The 23,546-nt window shown below is 44.1% G+C and overlaps 1 protein-coding gene across 1 annotated transcript in view; it reads left to right on the forward strand.

Annotated features, from left to right (window-relative positions):
* LAMB4 (laminin subunit beta 4) overlaps nucleotides 1–23,546 on the forward strand; it is a 92,388-nt gene that overhangs the window by 54,152 nt on the left and 14,690 nt on the right. The window contains exons 21-28 of the mRNA XM_019543542.1: nucleotides 6,267–6,410; nucleotides 7,621–7,852; nucleotides 9,263–9,420; nucleotides 12,292–12,516; nucleotides 12,922–13,142; nucleotides 17,513–17,609; nucleotides 18,393–18,765; nucleotides 20,240–20,400. Coding sequence (XP_019399087.1) covers nucleotides 6,267–6,410; nucleotides 7,621–7,852; nucleotides 9,263–9,420; nucleotides 12,292–12,516; nucleotides 12,922–13,142; nucleotides 17,513–17,609; nucleotides 18,393–18,765; nucleotides 20,240–20,400 — 1,611 coding nt within the window. The remainder of the gene's footprint in view (nucleotides 1–6,266; nucleotides 6,411–7,620; nucleotides 7,853–9,262; nucleotides 9,421–12,291; nucleotides 12,517–12,921; nucleotides 13,143–17,512; nucleotides 17,610–18,392; nucleotides 18,766–20,239; nucleotides 20,401–23,546) is intronic.

A 23,546-nucleotide genomic window follows, 5' to 3' on the forward strand; every position in this document is an offset into this window, starting at 1 on the left:
AGGCATAAGACCTTAGGAAAGTAGGGCTGGAAGGGACCTCACAAGGTCATCTAGTTTAGCCCACTCTTCAGTGTAGGATCATCCCCATCTAAACCATCCCAGCCAAGTGTCTGTCCAACCTGTTCTAAAAAATGTCCAAGGATGGAGATTCCACAACTTCTCTGGGTAGCCTATTCTAGTGCTTGACCACCCTCAGAGTCCAAAAGTTCTTCTTAATCTCTGACCTAAATTTCCTCTGCTGCAGCTTCAGCCTTGCTCCTAGTGTTGTCCCCCATGGCCACAGAGAAAAGCCCATCTCTATCCTTTCTATAATCATTCGTCAGGTATTTGAGGACTATTATTGAATTCCCCCCTCAGTCTTCTCTTCTCCAGAATAAATTACCCTAGCTCCTTCAGCTTTTTCTCAGAAATGTTGCTTCACATTTGTGATGCTTTGCACCGGACTCTTTGTGATCTGTCCACATCCTTCTTGAAGCATGGGGCCTAAACCTCCAGGTGAGGCCTCACCAGGGCTGAATAGAGTGGAGGAATCACTTCCCTTAATTTGTAAATGACATTCTTGTTGGAAAAGCCTAGTATGCTGTTGGCTTTTTTGCAACAAGAGCATATAGTTGGCTCATACTCAGCTTAAGGTCAGTTATAACCTCCAGGTTCTTCTCTGCAGTACTGCAACCTAGCCAGTCATTCTCTAGTCTGTATTTGTTCATATAATTATTCTATTCCAAGTGCAGGACTTTGCCCTTGTCTTTGCTGAATCTTATTTGATTCATTGCAGAACATTTATCCTGTCTATCTAAGTCAGGAGTGGGCAATTATTTTGGGGAGAGGGCCACTTACTGAGTTTTGGCAAGCCATTGAAGGCCTCATGACAGGAAGCCCAGGGCAGATAAATGTTAATTTTCTAAATTTTTTAGGGGTCCCATGGGCCCGATAGAATGGCCTGGAGGTCCACATCTGGCCCCCTGGGCCACATTTTGCCCACCCCTGATCTAAGTCATTTGGGATCATAGCCCTGTCCTCCACTGTGTTTGCAACTATACCAAATAGGTGTTGTCCACAAATTTGCTAAGTATGCACTCTATTGCATCATCCAGATCAGACCCCTAGGGAACCCCAATTGATACTGAGCCATTGATGATTACTACTTGAGCACAATGATTCAACCAGTTATGTATCTGCCTTACAGTATGTTTGTTTAGTCTATATCTCCTTAGCTTGTTAATGAGAATATTGTGGGAGACACTGTCTAACGCCTTGCTAAAGTCAAGGTATATCATCCTCACTGCTTTCCCCCCATCCAGAGCCTCTCACTATCAAAGAAGAAAATCAGGCTGGTCATGCATGACTTACTCTTAGTTAATTCCTGCTGGCTGTTCCTGATCACTTGTTCTCTTCTAGGTGCTTTACAATAGATTCCTTGAGAACTGCTCCATTATCTTTCCAGGTACTGAGGTCAGGCTGACTGATATGTACTTCCCTGGATCCTCCTTTTTCCCCTTCTTAGAGATGGCCACTATACTAGCCCTTATTCCTTCATCCAGGACCTCACCCAACTTCCATGATTTCTCAAACATGATAGCTAATGGCTTGAAAAATTACTTCAACCAATTCCTTCACTACCCTACATGCATCCCATCCAGCCCTGCCAACTTGAAAGTATATAGTTTCTCTAAATAATCCCTAACCCAGATGTGGGTAAAATATGGCCTGCAGGCCAGATCTAGCCCACCAAGGGATACTATCTGACCTGCAGTGGGTTTCTTGGTCCCGCCTAGCCCAGATGTGGGGGCAGCCCGGGCCCTGGTGCGTGCAGCTGGTGCCACCACACCACCCCCAGGTGTGCAGGAGGGCAGGGGTGGCACAGGAGCCAGACTCAGCTTCCTGGAAGCCCCTGTGAGAGTGCCTCGCCCAACCTGGCTACCAGTGTCTCTGCTGCCACTGCTGGACCCAGCCCTACTGCCCAGGCACCCCAGCCTATCCTCTTCTGGTCTCACATTCTCATCACCCCATGATCCTGGCCCCATCCAACCTTCCCACTCCCAGATGTTGCTTCCCAGCCACCTGTGGCTCCATCCCATCCAACTGGCTGAGCACACCCTTCTCATGGGGGTCCTGGGCCAGTTTCCATGGAAACTCTGCCTGCCTGCCCACCTGCTCCGTCCAGCACCCTTGGCTGGGAGTGTGGAGTAGACAGGTTTGGTGCCAGATAGGATCAATTGCCACTACCTCCTGCTACACAAAGCCAGGTTAGCACCCCTCACCCAGCCTGTAACAGCTCACCAAAACATCTTAAGTGCCATCCAGCCCAAATAATTGCTCACCCCTGCCCTGACCTGTGCTGCCATTACTCTAGATTGTTTCTCTTCTTCCCTATCTTTGCTGCTAATTATACTCATCTGGCAGTTGCCCCTATTTGTGAAAACTGAAGTAAAGAAAGTGTTAAATACTTCAGCCTTCTCTGCAACTTCTGTAACTAGATTACCTACAGTTTCACTGGTCCGCCTCTTATTTTTGACATACTTTTAAAATCCCTTTTTACTGTCTTTTATATTGCTTCCCAGTTGCATCCCAAATCATATCTTAGCCTTCCCAGATCACACCTTGGCCTTCTCCATGCATGCCCATGTAATAGTTTTATACTGTTCCCTATGACTATGTCCAGGTTTCTACTTTTCATAACTTACTTTTTGAAAGAATTTCTGTCTAGCTAGGCTGGTCTCCTGTTTCACACCCCATTCTTCTGATACATTGATACAGCTTGGTCCTTCACCTTTAAAAGGGCATCCTTGAAGTACAGCCAGCTCTCCTGGATTCCTTTACCATTCTAGCTTGCTTTTTGTGGGTACTGCCCACCAGGTTCCTGACTCTGCTTTTTCTGAAGTACACTTTTTTTTTCTGATGCTTTTCTTCCTTCCCTTAGGATCCTGAATTCTGTCATTTTGTGGTGGTTGTCACCCAAGTTGTCTTTCCTCTTCATATTTTGAAGCAATTGCTCCCTGTTTTGGGTAGCAAATCGAAAGAACTCCCCCCACCCTGAGGCTGTCCTGTCTACCGTATATATGAAAGTTATCCCCAACACACTCAAGCATCTGCTGGATTGCTTGTGCTCTGCTCTTTTCCCTCTCAGCAAATGTTCTGATAATTAAAGTCTCTCTGAGAACCAGGTTCGGTGATTTGGAAGCTTCCATCAATTGTTTATAATAGGCCTCTTCCTCCTTCTTGTTTGGTGGCCTGTAACAGATGTCCACCATGACATCCCCACCCCCCGACATCCTCTTCTCTGACCTTTACCCAACAGCTTTCAACAGGCCTACCTTCTGCTTCATATTGTACCTCAAGAACAAGGGTATATTGCCTCTATATGTAGGGAAATAGCTTCTCTTTTTTTCCCTGCCTATACTTTCTGAACAAGCTATATCCATATGTGACTATATTCCAGTCATGTGAACTATCCCACCACATCTCCCTAATCCTAATTACATCACACTTCTGTGATTATACTAGGACCACCAGTTATTCCTGTTTGCTTCCCATGCTTCTCACCTTAGTATATAAACATTTTGGGTATCTAACTGATTGTCCCGTCTTCTCCCCCCAGAACATTGCTAAGGCTTTTGCTATTGCTTCCCCTTACTAAGTTTTTGTCTAGGTTCCCTGACTCTTCACTTACCACTGGGCTTTTTTCTCCAACATCCAGAAAAGCTAGTCTAATACCAGTCATACATTGAAACATGTCCCTGGCTTTCCAGTTGTGAATTTCCTAGTCTGTGAATTGCACTTAAATTAGCCTATTCATTTAAATTCTTTTGGTTTTACTTCTTGCCCCTTTCTTGCCTCCTCCAGGTAAAAAGGCTAATTACATTCTAACATTTATAAGACCCATTGTTTCATAGAGAACAGTAGTTTCCTAAAGTCTTGCCAAAAATATGATTTGGAAAATCTGATATTTCATTTTTCCATTAGAATTCATTTCCAAAAACTTTATATTTTTATTGTAAAAAATCAGTAACAATTACACTGGAGTAATCCTGGATTCTGCAAACACATCTCTCCTTAACTTTGTTACTTGAGGTAGTTCCACTGATTTCCATAGGATTACTCAAATTAGCAACGCTTGACATATATGTATGTAAACAATCTCAGGATCAGGATTTAAGATTGGAACTAGAAGAATGGAGCTAGGCAACCAACCTTTCACCCACACTGTTCTGTGTCCCACTTTGGCAGCAGACCAGCAGACTCAAATAAATTTGAAGTGAAACAGAAATTCTTAATATGCTTGGCTGCTAGCAGGTGCTGCAAAATTGCCTACAAATAATCATTTAACCTGACATGCTCAGCACATGGAAAAGTACTTCCTGTGCTGCAAACAAATGTCTTACAAATTAGACTGAACAGACCAGTTCAAATTGCCATAAAATATTATTCATTCCTCAAAATGAACCAGAAAATTATTTCAACCACTTGAAAAATTCAACGTAGTTGCATGTACTTAATGCTCATATAAACAACTTATCTAACTGACAGGAAAACTGGCTTTAGCCAAGACCAAAAGTAGAATTACTATAAGAGGTGTAATTATTATTATAGTTCTGCAACTATTATAAACACCCCTAAATTACTGTCCACTGTTAAATTTGCTGTTCTTGTAGCATTACAAATAAGCATGGGAATGGGTAGCTGAACCTAAACCACCACCAACTGGACGATGATATCCCTAAATGGATTTGTGAGCCTGTTCAAACATTAGCAAATCACTCTTCCATAGGTATTAGATACAGATAGACCCAAAGCAAATACCTCAGACTTTAAGGATATTTGTACTTGGATCCAAATTTTATATCCTTTATTGTTCCCACAATGGACTGAGGTAATACCTTCACCTATTCAAATCCAAATCTGAATTTTGAAGCTGTGCTGATGATTCATATAAGATCATTATTGGCATAACATTATCAGATAGTCCAAACCCCATGATTGGGTGGCAACCAGTCCCATTGTAGGCATGTCTACACAAGATGCTTTGCTGCACATTAGATTAATCTAATGCACAGTAAAGCATCACTGTCTATAAGTGTGCGGCAATGACTATGCATTAGATTAGTCTAATGCAGTTTGCTAGTACCGATAGATAAAGGTACTAAAAAACAGCGTATTAAACTACTGTGCCATACCACAAGTGTAGAGGCTGACGGGGAGCAAATTGCTCCCAGTTGTATTGTTCTCCAAAGACCAAGGAGTTAAGCTTATAGAACGATAAAGCTTGCCTGTAGTTCTGCTATTCCTTCCTGCAATCTCCAGGCAAATGTAACGACCTATACATAACACACCAGTCAGCCCAGGCAGCAAGGGACCAAACTGCTGCCTGGCTCTGGGCACAGCTCCTCGCTCCCGGGGGGGGGGGTGAGGGGCAGTGGCAGTGGGGCCCAGAGTTTCCTTGTGATGTGTGTCCGAGGGGGAGATGCAAGGCACCAGGGACCATGCTGAGCAACCGATCCTGTCCCTGGCTGGGCTGTTCAGGCCACTGTTCCTCCATAGTATAATTGCAGAGGCAGGCCCAACCTGTCACCAGACGTGCCTGGCTCTGAGGGTCCTGTGGAGCAAGGGTCTGCACTGTGGTGCCTCCAGACCTGCTGCCCCTACATGCTTACCACACTGGTGCGGTGCTGTGCCCAGTGCACCTGCAGAGTTCCCAGGCAGAGAGCAAGGAGCAGGCAGGCACAGGGAAGCGCAGACTGGGCACACAAGCACTTGCCTGCCCCTTGCCTGCCAAGAACTTTGCAGGTGCACTGGGTGCAGCCCTGCACTGGTGTGGTAAATGTGCAGGGGGCAGCAGGCCTGGAGGCACACCAGTGTGGAACTCTGCTCCACCCAAACCTGCCCCAAGTCCCCTCCGCCAGCTCAGAGCTGGCACCTGGGGGAGTCTGGAGCTCTCCCTGGCTGCTGCTGAGGGGCAGAGCAGGGCAGGAGCAGTCCTGGACTAGGCTGCTCCTGTTGGGCTCATTTTGCTCCCGCACCAGGCACATGTGTAACTGTGCACCCAGGAGCAGTTTAATGAGCCTGAATTTACTGTGCAGCAAATTCCATTAATTGCACATATAGACGCACCCTGTGTGAGGTCCTCAGGGTCTGTTTTATTTTCTTAAGCCCATCTCTGGTAACATTTTAAGGTAATATCTCTAAAAGTCTGAGCACAGTAAACCTGATGTTTGTGTTGTCTTTCTTTTTAAGGAATAACCTGTATTTTTAATTCTTCTTGCCAACAGCATGCAGGTGCCATCCTCAGGGGTCACTGAGCTCCAACTGCAGTAAGCTGGGAGGCCAGTGTCAATGCAAGCCTAATGTTTTTGGCCGCTGCTGTGACACATGTTCAGTCGGGAGTTACGGTTTTGGATTCCATGGTTGTTACCGTAAGTGCTAAAGCTATGAAACAAATTGAATTCTTGCCTGTTCCACTAACAGCATTTCATTTGAGATTCCAAGACCATGGCTGGTTTTTCTCCCAACACAGATTTCTATGCCTGTGTGCTTCCTAGCTCCCACAAAGAGTGGAAATGGAAGTGCTGAAGAACCGAGCTAAAAAAGTGATCTAGTGGTAATTCAAGCCTAGCTAGAAACAGACAGTCCCAGAAGTCTTATAAGAGAACTTTCATGTACATAATTTATATCCCTCTGCTTGCAAACTGAAAAGGCTTGAATAAGTCTGAGTCCCGGAGTGATTATTTATGCCAAACCTTTTGGCCGGGCATGGGGGATATTAGTGCAGTCCCTGACTATACAAGGGGTAGCCGCTGCTTGCAGCAGGGAAAGGATCTCCTGGGGGAGAGAGGCTGCTGGAGACAGACATGTAGGCACCCAAGCCACTCAGAGGATCTAAGATGAGATACCTCCAACAGAGGTAGGGCCTGTAGGCAACATTTACCCTGAGGGAGGGAGACATTTTTTTGTGAAGCCGCTAGCTTGTGTTTTTGTTCCATTTTGAACTTGAAACCGGAGGACTAGATTGTGGCCATGGGGGTGGAAGAGGCTATGAACAGGGGTGCATGGGTGGCACTCCACGGCTATCTGTGCCAAAAGCCAGCTCCAAGCCAAAGAGGTGGAGACTGGCATGGTAAGACTGGAGCCCCGGGAGGGGCTGCTGCCAAGGCAGGGCCAATACTTGGGAGCCTGGGTTTTAAACAGTGAACCAAGGCAGAGGGTGCAGCCAGAGAAAAAGGGGGCCAAGACTGCAGTAGTTGAAGCCCTGACATGCTCAGAAGCCTACAGGAGCACTGCCTTAAAGGGGAAGCACTTGAGGGAAGAGCACAAGGCCCCAGGTGGGGGGCTGGCTTGGCTGGACAGGCAAAATGACCAGCAAGGCTACTGCCAGCCCCAGGGACTGCCTCCCACAATAAACAGCAATATAACATCAAGTCATAGCACGTGAGAGACTGGAGGTGACGTGGGCTGAGAGAGAGCCAGCAAACAGGCTGGACCACAGTGGGGGAACCAGGTACAAGGGTGGCAGACCCCCAAAGGCACCACAAGACATCTCAGTCTAAAGGCATTCACTGGTAATCAGTTCAGGAAAGATGCAGCTCATCCTTAACAAGACTTCTTTATTTGCTTTCATTTATCTAGCCTGTCAGTGCCATCCTCAAGGATCGGTGAGCACTCTCTGTGATCAAGTGACTGGGCAATGTTCATGCCGGCCAGGAGTTGATGGTCTGCGGTGCAGTCAATGCCTCCCTGGATATTTTGGATTTCCCAATTGTCGACCCTGTTCATGTAATGGCTACGCAGAGCTTTGTGACCCAGTGACTGGGGTGTGCCTAAATTGTAGAGGCTTCACAACTGGAAGTAGCTGTGAAAGGTAGGTTACAGGCCTTCCTGACATTAGTGACCCATAGACCTAGTGTTATTAAGACTTGTAGCCATCACAGTGGAGCAGTGTTTCTAGCATCACCTCCAACTACATTTGATGCCCCAATCCAAATGACCAGTTACCCATTTACACCTGGATTGACTGGGCATGACCTTTGCCACCACTCCAAAAAAAGGCTTGTAATCACAGCTCTGGAACTACAGGAAGATTCCTTACCTACTTTGCCACTATGCCCCAGGATGTAATCTAGAAAGTGTGTTTGAATGTTAGGTGATAGTTTGGTATTTGTTCCAGGATAAAGCACTGCAGTTACAAACTACTGGGTCCAGTTCTACCTTCAGTCACAGAATTTTATCGCTGACATTAATAGCAAATACACATAAAACCAAGAGTAAAACTGGACATCACTACTGAGGGACAACTGTGTATTTATTCAGCAAGCACAAGCATAAAATGGCAGCCACAGATTAATTCTCAGCACTGTAGGGCCAGATCCAATGAGGTTGCATGTACTAGCTCCAGAAAACATGCAGCAGATTGTTATGGTCCTCAACACCTCAGAATATTGGGCCTTCAGTGCCCTGCTACATGTGACAAATGCTATATATATCATTCATTTGTGAGTCCTAAAAATGTTTTAGCTGCTTAGTATTATAATAAGTTTTCAATATCAGTTTTATTACTAGGGTGTAGGTTGTAGCTGTGTTGGTCGAAGGACATACGCAGACAATGTATCTAAAAAACGGTGTGCCTCCTTTTTTCATTCATGCAGCCTTAGGGCAGCATGAATGATGTCAGTACAGCCCTGGCAATAGGGCTGGGCAGTTGACTAGTTTAATTTGGTTGGAGCATATCCTCCCAATTATTTTAAAGAAGACTTCTCTGTGGATTCTATAAGTAGTACCATTTTGAACTGGATAATCCTTAGTCAACAAGGAGCCTTTACTGACTAGTTAGCTAACTTGGAAGCAGTCCAACAAAAATGATACAGATGTTTTTACAAATAATAGGTACTTTTGTTTTGCAAAATATATAAAAAATGGTGTAGTTAAAGTTACTCTTAATTACACATTGTATATGTGTAATTCTTACATTATTGATTCAGATTGTATCAGGGGAGGTGGAAGATTGAATCAAAAATATTGGCCAAACTCTCTAGAACGTAAAATGCATAACTAGAGATTTCTTGATCCAGGTTTTGGGGATACAGCATTGATTTTAATTGAATCTGTTCAAGACCAGACACTTCTGTACCAAACAATGGAAGTAGTATTGCAGTGACAACTGCTGTCAGATTAAAAAAGACCTAATTGAATAAACCAATCTACGTGCAATGACTGAGAAGCACATTTGTCAAGAAGCGAATTTAATATGTTTCCGTGGTGACTGTTTTGACAGATGTATTGATGGTTATTATGGGAATCCTCTAAAAAGAGTGCCTTGTTGTCCATGTATGTGTCCAGAATCTCCTGCAAGCAACAGATATTTTGCACATTCCTGTTACCAAGATTTTCAGACTTTGCAATTAGTCTGCAATTGTCTCAAGGGCTATTCAGGTATGACACAAAATGTACAAATTGACACAAATTGTTTTTAATAATATCATTGTTCTTAATGAAAAGCTGAAAAATTACAACTATTTCCAGTTTATCTTCTCAGGGATATTGCAATCATAAGAATAACATAGATAAATAAAGTTAACGGCTGCTTGATTAAAAAACAACAGCCCAGTAGCCCTGCAATTTAAGTTCTAGTAAGCAACTAAAGGTAAAAAAATGGATGCAATGAAACAACCCATCCCCTCTATTTTGACTTTCACTTATTTGTAGATAAACCTGTTGTCTATTCTACGTATTTCTTAAATATAGATTTTTTATATTGGCTGCCCAATTTGAGGCTTCTACAGGGAGACGTTTAGTTGATAAATTCTCATAGATCCACTGAAGTAGTCAAAATTCATACTAGCAGGGGATCTCTTCTTTAGGGCCTCATTTTCAATGGTGCTGAGATAAAGACAAGTAGGCATTGTCCCTGAAAAAATAAGGCTGGGGTACCCAAATCAGAACTGCTGCCAAAATTTAAGTCACTCTAATTAGTGGACTGCTTTGAGAAGTGTGGATTAAAATGTTTTCCCATAAGGGTATGTCTTTATAGATGTAGAATTTTGACCTGGTGCATCATTCAGAGCAGGGGTTTTTCTTACTTTGAGCTACTTTTTTCACAATTGGCTGCTTCATTCTCAATTATCTTGCATGCTACTATTTTTTGTAGCAAGCTAACTCTGTATTTCTTAATGTCATGTGCTAGTCTGAATCTCTTGGAGGGGGAACTAACAAGCTTTCTCATTCCTCTGTACATTATAATTAAAATTTCTTATATTGCTGGGATGGAAAGCAAAGGTAGATGGAAAGTGTTGCCTTAAATGAATGCTTAAACTGAAAATAAAATTAGTTGAAGGTTCCATCAAGCAATCATCTTTAGAAAAAGCATAGTTAATCCTTTCTCCCTCAGCAGCCTCATGATAGAAACAGTAGTGCTGGACCTATTTGTTTCATGCTATTCCCAGCATGAAATTAGGACAAATCCTTTGTTTTCAAATTTTGCTGCCAGCTTCTGTCATCATATCCACCTTTACTTAGTCAAAATTAAATGCTAAGACACCCAAACACTGGGCCTGTAGTCTTTACTTAGGTCAAGTTCCCTTTCAAAACAGGGGAGTAAATGCTGTGGGATTATACTTGACTTAGCCATCATTTGTCCAGAGGATTTCTGTCATAATAATTATTTTGGATCAAGACATACACCTAACACAGGGGTTCTCACAAATCAGATCCCAGACACCATCCGGGTAAACAGCATGTGAAGGGGCTCCTAAGACTCTTGTGTACCAAGCCCTGACAGTAAACAGCGCTTTTTTGGTCATGAGCCAGTCAGGAGGTTGAGTGGGCTGCCTGTCCCACTTGGAAGATAAGGTAACATTGATAAGGTATATTGATAAGGTATATTAAGATAAGGTATATTGAGGAAGGCTTAGGACAGCTGCAGGTGGAGGAGTTCTTTGTGGTGCAACTCCCTTAGATCTATAATAAAATCAGAGAGCTAGGGGAAGAAGGCCCAGAACCAATGAAGAAACACACTTCCTGAAAATGGCCTCCAGCAAGGTTCCCTCTAAGGTACACGCGTGCATGGCTGCGCACAAGTAAAAGGCTGGCCGCGCACAAACTTTTTTAGGCTGTGCACCCACTGGGATAGGAGCTGGGCTGCAGTGTGGGACACTTACAGAAGGCAAGGCGGGGCGGGAGCCTGGCAGGGGCAGGAGCCTGGCACGGGCTCCGCCAGCTCCAGGGAACTGCTCCGTTCCCCTGCTTCGCCTCGGGGACTGAGGAGGCACGTGGCATCAGGGCCGGGGAGTGGAGCAGTTCCCTGGAGCCGGTGGAGCTTGCACCAGCCCCCAACGCCAGCCTCCATCCCTGCCCTGCCTCACCTTGGGGAGGAGCCACTGCCTGCCCCGAGTGAGGCTCTGCCGGCTCCGGGGAACAACTCCATTCCCCAGCTCTGATGCCACGTGCCTCCTTGCTCCCTGAGGCAATGCAGGGGAGCGGAGCAGTGTCCCAGAGCCAGCAGAGCCTGCGGCAGGCCCCCAAGCCTCCAGGCCCCTAACACCTGGCCCCCTTGCCCCTGGCCTCCAGGTCCCAGGCCCTAGCCCTCGCTGTCTGCCCCAGGTGAGGAGTGAGGAGCTTACCTTTGGTAAGTGTTCCACGCCACACCAAAGCAGCATACTAATGGACCGCTACTCTTTAGAGGCAACATTGGTCTCCAACATGTCCCTTAGATGATTTATAGACACTGGCTGTGTCTACACAAGACACTGACCGCACAGTCATTACTGCACAGTCACTTAGTACTTGTATAAACATATGTGCTGCTGCTATTTGTGCCACGGGAAATGTGCAGCCCTGCATGTGCATACTTGTCTGGACGCGCCCAGAGATTTCAAATAGGAATCCATAGCATAAAAAGCATTCTGACCTGGCGTGCTCTTTCCGAGTTGTTGGCAACAAAAGGTTTGCTCTCTCATAGTCAAAAAACAAGTACAAGCTAAGAGCTGGTATTTTCAAAGGGGTGCCTTGAGTCTAACAAGGTTGAAAACCATTGTTGTAGGCACTTTTTTGGCCAGAGGTGCTGAGTGAGGGTGGGAAGAGCTGCATATGTTCAACCTTTCTGCTGTTTGGGTCCATGTAATCTTAACCTGGTGGCCAATTAGAATGCAACACCACCAAACTGCCTGGTATCATTTTACTCTAGAACCTTGCATCTACACAGACAGGGAGAATTTTTTAACACTTTTAAGGGAAAAAAAAAAAAGAGTTTTACGTGTGTTCACAGCACTCAGCATTTTTTCTTTTTTTAACTTTCCTTTCTGGTAGGCAATCAATGTGATGAGTGCCCTAGTGGATTCTATCTGAATGCAAGAAGTCCCAGGACTCAGTGTTTGCCCTGCTCCTGCAATAATAACATTGATATGACAGATCCAGAATCCTGTAACAAGACTACAGGAGAATGCTTAAAATGCTTAAACAATACACATGGGCCCAACTGCCAATTCTGCAAGCCAGGCTACTTTGGATCTGCCCTTATTCAGAGCTGCAGAAGTAAGTAAATAATTCAGTTACAAACAGATATTGCCACCAAGATTGTGCCTTAAGGAACTCATGGTGCACAGAGAACTTGGCTTTTACAGAGCTAATAAGACACTTCCTAGGAACTGAGCAACTCATACTATATTGGACAAATGCCTGTTAATGGCACTACTATCATGCTAGCACTGTCAGTTAAATTCTATTATTGCTATTCTTAGTCACCTTTTTAGGTTTCTTTACACTGTACATGTCTCATGGGAGGCAGTTTTCTGAAGTGATCATGCTATACTCTGCTCTTGGAAAACAAGCATATGCTCATTCTCTTCAGGGACGAATCAGAGCGGAAGGAATTAAATTCATTTCAAATTCTGGTATAGTTAGTTATTCTCTGCATAATAACGGACTTTCTCTTTCCAGAATGCACTTGCAATCTTTCAGGCGTGAGCCCAGCAATATGTCCATCTGAAAATGAAGCTTGCCTCTGCAACCCAACAACTGGAGCTTGCCCTTGCTTACCTAATGTGATAGGTTCATTGTGTGACCAATGTGCTCCTGGCTACTGGAACCTGGGTAGCAGGAAAGGATGTCAGCTCTGTGGCTGTGATCCAAACAACTCTCAAACTAACCAATGCAACCAGGCAAGATAACAGTTCTCTCACAGCTCACATTTGGCAATGATATGTTGAAAGGACACAATCCAAGACTCTCATAACTTTTTTTTCAAATCTTTGCTTTGCTCCCTGGTAACAACAGCCTCTTAGAAATCTTAAATTGCCAGAAATTGAATTAAATGTGTCATGTTTTGGTCCATCATGCATTACAGGCTGACTTGTTGTGATGGGATTGCTCTTGAGCAATGAGTTCTTTAAATTTGTGCTTCCATATGGAGCACTGAAATACTGTGAACCAGATCCAGTTTGGTCTTGGGGATGCCTACATTTAGGTTTTCCAGCACATAAAATCTAAGCATCTTTTACCCAAGACAGTGACTTATTTGACTAGATTAAGGCACCTAGGATCCCTATACAACCAATGAAGTAACTTGGGTGCTTCCTAAGAACAATCCAATGTGACTAACGTTCATTGTGTAGGCATGCTAACCAGAGCATGGTGAGAACTAGGCATCTCCGCGGGGCAATTCAGAAAACCTAGAGGCATGTAGGACTAGCCAATAGGAAATGTTAAGCCTAGAGATGTTCCTGAACTCCCTGCTCCTCTTAAGACTTTAGATGTCTGATCAGGTTGTATAGTCAGCATTTATAATCACTTATTATCCTCATTGACTGGTGGAGCTAGCAGGTGCTTTTGGCCCAGTAGCCTAGCTGTTAGAGTACTCACCCTAGAATAAGAAACCCTGGGTTCTAGGCCTTTTGCAGCCTGACTTTAATCCACTTCTTTCACTTCCCAGGGGAGTGCCCTAATTATTAGCGCTTAAAACAGGATGCATGTGACATTCCTCCAACTATCCTGATGCAGCTGGCCACTGGGGCCATGTCCAAACATATGTGGATGTTTGGTTCGCTAGGGATAACTTGCAGCGGCACACCTTGTGCCACCACTAGTTGTCCCTGGGGAATGCCTGTACTATGCATGCTCTGGCATGTAGTAAGTTACCCTGGGTGGGGTAGAGGAGGCTGGAGCCACCACTGGGCTGGCCCCAGCAGCCATACCTGGGGTCCTGGGGGCCTCCTAGAGCTGCAACAATGGTGATCCTGCCACATGAAGCCTGGCTAACAACAGAGCATGGCTCCACCTGGCCAGGCTCCAGCTTCAGGTGGCACACACGGCCACTGTATGCACCACTTCCACCTTTTTTTTTCCCACGTTTTTTTGACCTCTGGATATCCCCAAAAACCCTGGATATCCCTAGAAACCCTCTGCACTGTTCCCTTGTAGCACGGAGAACAAATGAACATGTGGTATGTGGCATCTGCGGCACCACATACCACACAGCCACCCTCGTCTGGACGTGGCTTGGGTGGCCATGAAGGTAAGAGTCTTAGGGACAGAATCAAAGAAAGCAAGAGGGAGCCTGACTGTAGCCTCATGATTATGCCACTCCTCTAAGGGGCAGTTGTGGATTCAAGTCCCTGCTGCCAAATTTATTTTTTTGTTTAAGCAGTGCTTGTCTAATATCACATGCAGGACCATAACTAGGCTTTCTGAGGGAGTACTGTAACAACTAAGCCACAGCGGCTTACTTTTTTTTGCTTGCTTTGCTTCTGTTACATGATTTGTCCTCTTAGTTAACGAGTAGCCAAGCTTCAGTTGGATGGGGAAGGTGTGAGATTTCTTCATCAAACTCATTCCCTTAAGTGTAGTGATTTTGTGGGAGACATAGGTTCAAGTCAGTTCAGGTAAGGAGGGTATAGAGCGTGCTAAGCTATTGAGTAAAAGGTAAGCAGAATCACCACTTCCTCATTATTTTTACCTGAATTCAGTGATGTTGATACAGGTTGGGCATGCTCATAGTATACCTAATCAACAGTGTCTGTTGGGAGACTTAGGTGGAATCTGAGCCTCTGGCATGATCAGTTTGAATGGGGTGTATGCTGGAGTTAAGTGATGAGGTGTTCCACCTGATTCCTTTCTCAATAGGTGCCTATACATGTGCAACTAATGTGCCTGAATAAACTCTGGTGCAGTCTGTGCTGGAGTTTATTGCTCCTGAGCACGGTGTTTACACATTCATCCAGGACTGCAGCATGTTGAGCTGGGGCAGCACAGCCCTGCTGGCTGGGAGCCTGCAGGGGATCAGCCTGCCAGCCCAGAGCTGCTCCACCCTGGCTCAACATGCTGTGAAGGGGCTAGTTGGGCCACGAGGGTGTTACAGTGCAGGTCTAACCAGCAGGCAGTCCCCACACTATAGTACCCTAATGCCCCAACAAGCCCTGGTCACTGTCTATATGTGCATTGCAGTGGAGTAAATAAGTCCACTGTAGGATAGTACTTGGATAGTTAATTAGTTTACTCCAACCTAATAGCTCCACATGTGTAGACAGTGACACTTTACTGCAGAGCTAATTAGGCAACACCACAGTAAGCGTCTTGTGTAGATGCCCCTACTGTATCAAAAAGCCCTAATAAAGACACCTGGAGATGCTTTGCAGTTCAAAATGGAGGTGAATAATGATTTTAGGCACTGAGGCTAGGAACAGACATTACACATAAACTGGTTTAAGAGATCAGGAACTGGTTTACACCTGTAACAGAACAGATGTTCAGTGCACATAAACCAGTTTGAAAATTGCTGAAAGCGGTTTGAGATAAACCTAGTTGAATGTAGTATCACACTTAACTGATTTGGGTCAAACCATTTATGCAATATCTGTCCAGACCCCTTGCTGGTTTAAGTTAAACCAGACTCCCTCAGCATCGCACAATGCTCTCTGGGCTGGGCAGGGCTGTCTGCAGAGCTGGCCCCTCCCCTCTGCTCCCTGGCTGGAGCTTAGCAGAGACTGCAGGCATCTGCCTGGCTTCCCCCTACTGCCCCCCCTCCAACTCCCTGCTAAGCAGGGATTGTCCTGTCCCCTCTGCCTTACACAGATACACAGCATTAACTAGCAGATCATATGCTGGCTATGGTCTGTGCTGTGGCAGATGGGACAAAGGCAGAATCAACAGGTAGCTGGTAATGTTTTCTTAATGAACTGATAAACACTGAGTTAGGGGTGATAAACACTGTTATCAATTCCCTGCTGGGCTGATCAGAAGCAGGGGAGGGGAAGGACCCCTCGCTAATCAGAGCATTCTGCCAGGGCCTGGCTACTACCCCTCAGCTCAGCATTATAGAAGGGAAGGGAGGGCTGCTCTAGCTCCCCTGCTCTGCCCCCCCACCACCCAGCTTCTAACCTGAGCCACTGCAAGCATGTGCCTGTATTTCTGGGATGTCTGTGCAGTTACAAACTGATTCAACCTAGCCAGGTTAGACTAACCTGCAAAGACTGAATCAATTCAGGCTCAGGCTGACTAACTAACTAATTTGAATGTCTGTCCTTAGCCTGAATGCATTTTCTCCCTGCTGGCACATGGCTAGATCTTATAATGAAACATACTATTACTGATTATCTGAGTTGTACCAATTATCCAATCTATAATCTCTGTTAATTAGTTTATTACTTGACTAACAAAATGTGTTTTCTAGGATAATCTGTTTCTGGACTCTTGAGAGTCTAAGTTACTTTTTAGGCATCCACAAATTGTAATCCAAAGATCAGTAGTTTACCCTGTGATAAATAAGATCTTGATGAAGAAATGTTGTTATATATAAAAGGACAACCCTACCTCATATGGGAGTTGTAAAGGGGGTGCACGTACACCCCCTGCAAAAAAGCACTGCTAACACCATCAGCAGTGCCTGTGGGTGGTCACTGCTCACCACTTCACCGCTGACGTCGTCTGTGGGTGGTCTGCAATCCCTGCTGGCCATTACCGCCACTGCCGGCAGCAGCTGCGGGTGTGTGCCGACCCTTGGTTGGCACTTGCCACCTCCCACCACTGACAGTGCTGATTGCATCTGCAGGAGCTTCCCCGCTTATTGCCACCTCTGTTGCCACCATGCTGCCACTGCCACTGTGCCCCCACCCCAGCCACCAGGGGCATGCACCATTCATGCTACCTCAGATGGGCTGGAAACAGTCATTCACGTTTAAAACGCCCTCCCACATACCTTGCCAAAGTCAGTATGGAGGTCCAGAGTGTGTGAAAACTTTAATATTAGGAAACTAAAATCATTCCCCTTATCCTTTTTGTTTTCATTTCCATCTATGCTGTTTTCCAAACTCTAGCCATATGATACTAAGCAACTAGGAAACTTGAACCAGATCTCTGTAATCACTGTGCTCCAGAAATGCACAGGAACAGATCTGGTGCATTCTTTGTGCAGCTATATATTGTAAATCTCAGAGAAAAAAACACGTCTACTGAAATAAATAGTTATTAGTGTGCTTGGTGCTGTTTCTTCCTCCTATTCATTATATATGTTGTTTACTCTTGACTGCCTTTACAGTTTACAGGCCAATGTCTGTGTAAATCAGGCTACCGTGGAAGGCACTGCGATGAATGTGAGGAAAATTACTTCGGCAATCCACAAACACATTGTATTTGTAAGTACTGCCAGATGACACAGACTGAACCAGAATCTGCAATTGCTTTAATGGTCGATATTCACATTCATATACTAAACAAGATGTACAAATAGAGAAATCGATTTTAATACTTTTGCTTTAGTGTTATACCTGATATTTGGCATAAGGCAAGGTAGATTTGCACCTTGTAGACTAACTAAATTAGATGTGCATAAACTTTCATAAGTAGTAGCTTAGTCCATCAGACTAACATGGCTAAGTACCTCTCTAAACATGATACGCAACCCTGGTGAATATGTAAGGTTATGACAGAATTGTGAGCTAGAGTTGGAAAAGACCTATTAGATCAAATTCAACATTGTTCAGCCTGGTACATTTTCTAGCTCTTTGTCCTGTCATCTGTGGAGGTCCCAAGGGAGATGGTACTGAGGCTTTTTCTAAGAACACTACTATTTATCCTAACTCATCTCAAGAACAGATATGATCATTTCTTCACTAACTTACAGTCACAAGAAGATGATAGCAAAGTATAGGAGTATGCAGATAGAACTAATACATAAAACTACAGCAAACAAAAAAATCTTTATCCTGCTTTATTTGATTAATGAAGTTAAATTCCTTAGACACCTTTGAAAATACCAGCCAAAATGGTCAAACAACAGTATGTCAGTAAAAGGAGGGGCGGGTTGTTTTACTATGCTGAACAGTATTTTCTGGGTTATTTTTTAAAATATTTTATCACTGTTATTTATCTAAAATTGAAAGACAAAAACAAACTTATGCTGTTTTCTGCCTCTGCAGCATGTAAGTGTAACCAGGAAGGAACACTCAACTCATGTGACAAAGTCACTGGAGCCTGCAGCTGCCACGCTGGCATCACAGGGAGGTTCTGTGACCAGTGTGGTCGAGGCTTCAAGCAAGAATTCCCCACGTGCCCTCGCTGTCACCTTTGCTTTGATCAGTGGGATCATGAAATCACTGCCCTTTCTCAAGCTGTTCAAGGGTTAATGAAATTTGCTGCAAATCTGGAAGATGAGAAAGAGACAATGCCCAGCTGTGATACACACTTTAAAAGCTTTGAAGTGATGATTTCTGAAATAGGAAGAATTTTAAAAAGTCCTGTTCTTTCACTGAAAATGTTCTTAAACGTCAAGGATTTCTATGATTACATTTGGTAACACTTTCTTTGTAGAATAGGATTGCACTATACATATTTCTGGGGTGGAAAAGCAGCCTTCCATTGTACATAATTAGTTGCACAGTTTTTTTTAGTCCTATTTCTGATCATGTTACAAGTGTTAGATGATCAATTAATGATCTTCAGTGTACTTGTAAAAAACCCCCAGCACATTTATTATTTATCCCAAATCTATAACTTCATCGCAACCCTGTCAAGTGCAACTGAAATGAGGAAAGAGAAAAGATGGCTTTACTTTCTCACTTCCCCAAAAGCCAAGAGCTCCTGCAGACTGGTCCATCCCCTGGCCTAGCATTATTTTATGTTGCCTCAAGGCTGGTCTAAATTGTGTGTAGCTAAAGGCTTAAGAAGTTCCACTTCTACGTTCTTATATAAATGTCAACCTCCTGTTGATCAGAGTCCTTAAGACCCCCACAAAGATTGCAATAGCTGTCAGATCCACTCAGTCAGGCTGGTAATGCAAATACAAGCAGCCCAGAGCCTTTCTTGTGCCAGACACACTGGTTTATACATAATGTCAATGCATGAATGAACCTTGTCTTTACCTTCTACTTTGCCTGCAAAACAGAGAGATGTGTTTATTAATAAGCCAGTCAGCATTTAAATGCATAAATTAATAGCTAACTAATGTGCAAGAGCATTATAGGTTCAAGTCATTATATTACTGCATTACTAATATATGACTAATGGAGTACTGGCTTCTCGTACAGAATGAGGGAAATTAAGCTATAATGTACGTCTTGACATTAGTAGACTCTCCATTCAGAGCAATGGACAAAAGGAAAGGGTGCAATGCAGCACTTACTAACACTTTATGTATGAAACACTTAAAGACATTTGAAGAAGCACAAAGCTAAGAGGAAGCACTGGAAAAGAGAGTGGACCTCTCTAGCTAAATACTAAACAACAGGTGAAAGATGTACATTAGACAAGTTAAGAGAACTTGGTTAGACACATTTTTAGTCCAGATTTCAAATCCACAATCAATCATGTGATTGCAAAACTTGGAACTTCTGTTTGCATACACTAATAGTGTGGGTGATACCTAATAAGATGGGTTGCAATTTGCTCATTTTACAAATGCAAATCCATACATGAGCACATACATTTGGGGGTTTATTAAGGCATTTGGTGTTCAGACATTGTTTTCATTACAATTTTTAATATCATTTGGTGGCTTTATGCATTTTGGGAATAGAAGATTAGTAAATCACAATAGGTTTTTTATTATACCAAATCCAACCTTGATACATGAAGAATGCCATCCTTACAGAATATGTTGCTAAAATTGGACTTTACATATATTTAAATGCTGCCCTTTTTACTTTGTCATAAGAGTGAACTAAATATAATGCCACATTTGAATATTTCTTTGATTTAAGATAAGCTGTTTTCATTTAAAATAATTTGTCTCTCATAGGTAGTGTAAAAATATATTTTCCTTCTTCAGGCAAAAAGTCACTCAAGTGGACCTGTATCACAGTGTAATGAATCAATTTCCTGACCTCATTGGGAACATAGAAGATATTTGGAAAGAAACTGACCAGCTACATGCAGTCCTGCAACAGAAAATGCATCTATATCACAGTTTTAATTATTTGAATCTCAAAGGTAAAAAGGCCAACAGCTACTCAGAATTCATTAATACATTTTATTCAGTTTCACATGCAATTTTTCACCAATTCATTCTGCATGGTTTTCAGTCCTTTGGTTTAAGCACTCCATGATGTTTTACTTTTCTTAAACACCAGCTTCAAAATCTCAAAATTCAGCTATCTTAAACGGGCAGAATGTCAGACAAGTCAGTCATACCAGTCAGAACCCTGGAGAAAGCTGAGCCCAATAGCCCCCTGGATTAGTGGCCTAAATTAAAGGATTGAGAATGAGCAAGTACCAGGGTCCCAATCTTGTTTTTTGATATTGTGACTCAATATAGTGGGAAATACAAATAGTCAAACTAGCTTGGATACTCATATGCAGTACAGTGGCAGTAGCATGACACTTCCCCATAACCAGTTAGCTGCACTATCCCCTGACTGTCCTTTGTAAACCTTTGTAAAGATCTTTCTAAATAAGAGAATTATTTAATCAGGAAGCAGACCAGTTTTGTAACCTCACAGTTTGTACATGAAGGCAAAACAGAGCACAAGGTGGGAAAGAGAATTGCCCAACATCACAGAGCAGCAGTCCAGTGCTAGAAGTAGAGTTGTATTTATGCTATGTGTTTACATGAACTGTGTTTGCTATTAACTCTTGTTCAGGATAATTTTGATTGGCTGTTAATAGTAGCGGATCTGATGCCTGTTTCATAAGCTAGTCTTTATAACCAAATTGGAAATAATTATGCAGATGCTAGTTCATCCAGTAAGAACAGTAGAGTACCTAACAGCCTACACCTGGAGTAGTCAACCTTTGGTAGACAGGCACTAAGACATGGCCACTGCCACTTTTTGTCTCTGTAGTGACATGGAGAGTGCTCAAACCTGAAGCCCCGCACTGCTGAATGCCTCCATGGGCTGGATCCAATGGTTCCGTGGGCTAGATCTAGGCTACTGTTTGCCAGCCCCTGGTCTACACTACACTAACTGATCAAAGCAATTTACTTCCAGGAAAGACAGACCTTGGAGAACTATGGCTGGTACTTCAAACAGTGCAGCACACAATAAGAAGCACATTTTACAATACTGCCAGAAATTTAAAAATGAATTCCAATTTATAGAAATTCCATATTCAGGGGGCGTTTTTTTATTGTTGTTTTATCAGTGACAGGCAGACAATGTGCTCAGGGGTGTACCAGCACTGCTCTAAATTCAGAGTCTCTTATGGTTTCATTTGCATAAGAATAAAATGGGACAAAGGAAGATAAAAGAAATGAAACATGATAAAAGGAACTAAAGCTCCAGAGAAGAGCACAGCTGATTAGGATTTAGAGCTTTCCTCTCCTGAGCTGCTTTGCAGTATCCCCTGGTGCTCTGCCTCTCAGTTTGGAGTAGTGCAGTAGAATTTCAACACAGCTTTCCTATGTTATATTTAGGATCATTTCTTGCACAGACTTCCTTAAACCAGTCAGTATACCTGGAGGAACTATTTAAGGGGGTGGCCAAGGAAGATCCTAACCTAAACGACAAACCCTGATGGAACATGGACCTTGATGCCCCCTGCTCAGGTGCAAGCCCGTTTCACCTTTTTAACCTTTTGCAGAATAGCACTAGTGTAACAAGCAAAGTTGGCACTCTACTCAAATCCTGCAGGAGAATGGGGGGAGGAGAAAGTGTGAGGAGGATGCCCTAACAACAGGAGCAGGCCAATGGCTTACCCATGCTAAGAACTGCAAAACAGTCTCTGGCTGAACTGCTGCTGCCTCATTCTCTGCCTGCCAACCCTGTTGCTTTTAAAGTAGGGTGACCATACATACCAGACTGGTCAAGACAGTCCTGAATTTCAGAGGCTGTCTTAGTGTCCTGGCCATTGGTGAAAAATGAAGGAAAAGTCCTGGATTGGTGGGAAACTCCTAGACGTGTCCAGCTCCTGACTCAGGAGCCAGGCATGTGCAGGTGGGTTTGGGTGAATCTTGGACTTTTGCTTCAACTTTCTCCAGGGAGTCCAGCTAATGGGCTGCTCCCTGGTCCAGACTCTGCTGGGCTGTGAGTGGAGTCACTTGCCCAGGAGACTTGGAGGCAGGGTCATTGCCCAGCCCCACTCCTGGAGCGGTAGGGTTGGGGCTGTGTGTGTGTTTGTGTCCCCTGCCCAACTCCACTCTTGGGAGCTGTGGGGCGTTGGGGGGGGGGGCAGGGCATGGGTGTGCATGTACAGCTGCACTGCCCTGCCCAGAGCCCTGCCCTCTACTGCCTCCACCCCCATTCTGGATTTCCCTTAAATTATTATGGTCATCCTGTCTTAAAGCAGCAGCAGCAGCTGGGGACTGTTCTGGAGTTCTCCATATGGGAAGCTGTAGGAGTACATTTGCTGCTGGGGTATGGATTCTTTGGGAGGGGCACAATGCTAGCACTCTCCTAATTGGTGCCCAGGGCAGATGCCCTTCTCCCCCACTCCTAGTTATGCTACTGCATACTGACATTTATATAAAACAGTGGTTCTCAACCTGGGGGCTGCATGCAGCCCAATCAGTGCACTACTGCAGTCCAATCAGTGCACTACTGCAGGCCATGTGACATCCTGTTAAAAAAAGGTAGACATTTAACAGTGTAGACATTGGAGGTATTACAGAATACTGATCTGTATTGCATTACTGTCAGACAACAGATGCAACACATTTTTTAAATGGATACATAGGAAGTAAGTTGTGTGGGTGCAGCCCGCAACACATGGAGAGCTGCAAGTGTGGCCCACTATGGCAAATAGGTTGAGAACTACTGATCTAAAATTTGCGTAAGGAAGGTTCCCAATTTAGACTGTATGTTCATTCAATGCCCCATGTACCCATTCGCTTTACTTCCAAGCAGTACTATTAATAGACTGGCTGCCTGGTATCTGAACACCTCAGGAGCCCATCTTTAGCTGAGTGCCAGCTCCATGCCAGGGTTATCCTCTACATTTATAGTGGCTTTGGGGAGTGTGATGTGGTCAGGGTGAGGCTAGAAGCAGTGGGAATCCATGTGTTTCCAGGGGCAACCTAGTACAGGTTGTTCAACCAATCATTTCAGATTCTTTTTGGTATTGGTTGGTGGAATTGGAGCTTGCTCCATCCACTCCATGCATTGACCTGGTATTGCAGTGCTTCCAGGACTGGTGCAAAA

Source organism: Crocodylus porosus, unplaced genomic scaffold (assembly GCF_001723895.1).
Source record: "Crocodylus porosus isolate Cpor-Errol unplaced genomic scaffold, CroPor_comp1, whole genome shotgun sequence".
In the NCBI taxonomy this organism is placed as follows: Eukaryota; Metazoa; Chordata; order Crocodylia; family Crocodylidae; genus Crocodylus; species Crocodylus porosus.